General features: G+C 20.3%; 1 protein-coding gene across 1 annotated transcript in view; it reads left to right on the top strand.

The window, feature by feature from the left end:
* Positions 1–157, top strand: part of PGO_001570 (variable surface protein) — a gene marked incomplete at both ends in the record, with an annotated part of 687 nt that extends 530 nt beyond the window's left edge. Inside the window, one exon of the mRNA XM_028690970.1 lies at positions 11–157. Within this exon, the coding sequence (XP_028546771.1) occupies positions 11–157 (147 nt within the window). The remainder of the gene's footprint in view (positions 1–10) is intronic.
* Positions 158–708: the final 551 nt, after the last annotated feature.

Raw genomic sequence — 708 nt, 5'->3', positions numbered from 1 at the left:
TTATAAATAGTTCGGTAAAATTCCAAAAATTTTATATAATAAATGTAACGTAAATTTTTTAAGAAGAATGTATATAATAGATATCAATCCTTTTGGAAATTATGATGATTTCCATTTTGTTTCAGAAAGCAAAAGATTTAATATGCGTTATGTATGAGAAAATAATTTTTAATTATAATGCAACTTGATATAGTAGAAATAATTTTATAATGTTATAAGGACTATATATATTTCAGAAAAACGTGCCTAATAATAGTTATAAAATGAAATATAACAAAAAAACATAGCCCCAAGTATACTATTAAAGTAAAGAAAGATCTAAGGAAACCCTTGATAAATATGTTTGGTTGAAAATATAAATAGTTTTACGATACATAAGTAGGACTAATTTTTTCAAATAAATATTAATCCAATTAAAAAGAATAAAATATTGTAATAAAATATATTTTATCTTAATTTTATAATAAACTTATAGTAGAATTTACAATTTATAGAGTTAAGTTATATCATTTTTATATACATAAAAAATTAATTCATATTTATATTTATTTTTCATTCATCATTATTATTAAATTAACGCCCCTTTTTTATATATCGCAGGAAATATAAACACTTCACTTTTGATGATATTGAAGTATAATGTTATATTTAACTCATGAAATATGTGGAATAGGTTCAGGGTTTAGGGTTTTTTTTTTGGGGGAGTTT

Source organism: Plasmodium gonderi (assembly GCF_002157705.1).
Source record: "Plasmodium gonderi DNA, contig: Pgo-contig_165, whole genome shotgun sequence".
NCBI lineage: Eukaryota > Apicomplexa > Aconoidasida > Haemosporida > Plasmodiidae > Plasmodium > Plasmodium gonderi.
Note: the sequence above shows the minus strand (reverse complement) of the source record. Positions and strands in the feature narration are given on the sequence as shown.